Source organism: Babylonia areolata, chromosome 19 (assembly GCF_041734735.1).
Source record: "Babylonia areolata isolate BAREFJ2019XMU chromosome 19, ASM4173473v1, whole genome shotgun sequence".
Lineage (NCBI taxonomy): Eukaryota > Metazoa > Mollusca > Gastropoda > Neogastropoda > Buccinidae > Babylonia > Babylonia areolata.
In genome coordinates this window covers 4,889,363-4,891,862 of record NC_134894.1, presented here as the reverse complement: position 1 = coordinate 4,891,862, position 2,500 = coordinate 4,889,363, and the positions used below count along the sequence as shown (strand labels likewise).

Sequence of the window (2,500 nt, the reverse complement as noted above, 5' to 3'; positions counted from 1 at the left end):
GTTGGGTTCGGATATCATGCTGGTGGATTTGTGAGTTTAAGGTGTGTGTCAGCGGTTGTGGGTGTGACGAGGGTTTGTGGAGAGGGTGGAATGGTTAGGGAGGTGTGTGTGGGGGGTGGGGATGTGGGGGGTGGGGGATAGGTTCGGATATCATGCTGGCGGGTTTGTGAGTTTAAGGTGTGTGTCAGCGGTTGTGGGTGTGACGAGGGTTTGTGGAGAGGGTGGAATGGTTAGGGAGGTGTGTGTGTGGGGGGTGGGGGGGTGGGGGGTGGGGGATGGGTTCGGATATCATGCTGGTGGATTTGTGAGTTTAAGGTGTGTGTCAGCGGTTGTGGGTGTGACGAGGGTTTGTGGAGAGGGTGGAGTGGTTAGGGAGGTGGGGGGGGGGGGAGGTTGGGTTCGAATATCATGCTGGTGGGGTGTTAGTCAGGCGTTGTGTGGGGGGACAGTGATAGAGGGTTTCTGGTTAGGTTGGGGTGAGGGTGTGGTTGGTTGTGTTTGGTTCGGATATCATGCTGGTGGATTTATGAGGGAGAGGGTGAGGGGGTGTGTGGTGAGTTGGAGGGGGATTGGGTGGGCGTCTTACGGGTGTAGGGGGTGGTAGTGTGGGGTGTGTCTATGTTGTGTGTGTGTGTGTGTGTGTGTGTGTGTGTGTGTGTGTGTGTGTGTGTAGGGGGGTGGGGTGGATGTGTGTGTGTGTGTGTTGGATGGTGAAGTGGGGTGGTGGTGATGGTGGTGGTAGTGGTGGTGTGTACTTGCGCGCGCGCGCGTTCGCTACGTCTTCCTTAACTGGTTCTTTGCGTGTATGTCTCTGCAATGTTAAGATAAGATAAGAATAACTTTATTATCTCCAACTGGAGAAATTTGGTCAGGTGCATTATCACAACATAGACGAGTAAACAACATGGGGACCATAACTGTAAAAGCCAACAACAGCCCCTACAAATATTACGAAGATACAAATGTAAAAAATATCACATACATCGTTTCATACATACATCCACACACTGCAGGTAATAACTAGCATTCTTAATGTAAAAACAGAAAGAATTAAGAAACATTATTTGAATATAATTATAAACATAGCCTACTATACTGCACATTGATTATAATAGACAGATAAGAATAAAGATGAATTGCGGAAAACCATAACCAGATAATCAGCACACACCCGCACCCCCCCCCCCCCCCCCCCACACACACACGGATAACTTGATTAAACAAGAGTAATAAACATATGTTCTCAAATAAAAGCATTTCACATATTCGCTTTTAAAAACATTGCAATTAATTATTAGGTGTGTGTGGGAAGGGTGGGGGTGGGAGTGGGGGTAGTGGCTGGGTGGATTTGGTTCGGATATCATGATGGTGAATTTGTGATTTGAGGCGTGTGTCGGCGGTTGTGGATGTGTGTCGGGGATTGGGGATGGAGGGTTTGTCGTTAGGATTGGAGGGGGTTGGTGTGAGAGATCTCCTTCTCCTCTTCCCAGCATTTTCGTGCTGTGTTCGCTGATCGTGAGCACTCAGGCCCTGACGGGAGCACTGGACCTGGAGGCGCCCGTGGAAACCTCCATGAACGACGTCATGTACTACTTCACCACCATGCAGGAGGTAACGATAACGATAGAGACAACGAGGGCTTTAATAACGATGAGGGTAACGACTTTGTTCCTTGAAAACGATAATGATACAAAGATAATGATGGCGTTAACAACGATGTGGGTAACGACTTTGTTCCTTGAAAACGATAATGATACAAAGATAATGGTGGCGTTAACGATGCGGGTAACGACTTTGTTCCTTGAAAACGATAATGATATAAAGATAACGGTGGCGTTAACGATGTGGGTAACGACTTTGTTTCTGGAAAACGATAATGATACAAAGATAACAATGGCGTTAACGATGTGGGTAGCAAATCGGTTTCTGATTCGAAGACGGGCTATATATACTTGCTGATCTACCGTCAGGATAACAGACAGCGATAACGGTAACTGTAGCGAAAGGCCACACCGACTTCTGCAGTGATAATGATAACTATTTCACTGCCATGCAGAAGGTAACGATAACGATAGAGATGATGATGGCGTTAACGATGTGGGTAACGACTTTGTTTTATATCTGAAGATGGACTATATGATATACTTGTTGGTCCACCGTTAGGATAACGACAGCGATAACGGTAACGGTCGCGAAAGAGCATGTCGACTACTGCAGGCAGCAATAATGATAACTTCTTCACTGCCTTCGCAGGGGGTACCCACAATGAGAACAAAAACGATAGCGGTAGCGATGACGCGAAAGAAAATTACAACGATAACGATTGCGATGACTGTAATGACAGCATTTTAGCAATAACGATAGCTACCACAATCAGGATTTTGTTGAAATCTACTGGCAAAGAGAAAAAAAAATCAAATAATAATAAAAAAAATGATGGATACGATCATGGGAAATAAAAGAAAGGGCAGTTTACCTTACATGTGCACACACACACTTT

General features: G+C 46.2%; 1 protein-coding gene across 1 annotated transcript in view; it reads left to right on the top strand.

The window, feature by feature from the left end:
* LOC143293987 (uncharacterized) overlaps positions 1 to 2,500 on the top strand; it is a 19,317-nt gene that overhangs the window by 4,791 nt on the left and 12,026 nt on the right. Inside the window, exon 5 of the mRNA XM_076605381.1 lies at positions 1,491 to 1,611. Coding sequence (XP_076461496.1) covers positions 1,491 to 1,611 — 121 coding nt within the window. The remainder of the gene's footprint in view (positions 1 to 1,490; positions 1,612 to 2,500) is intronic.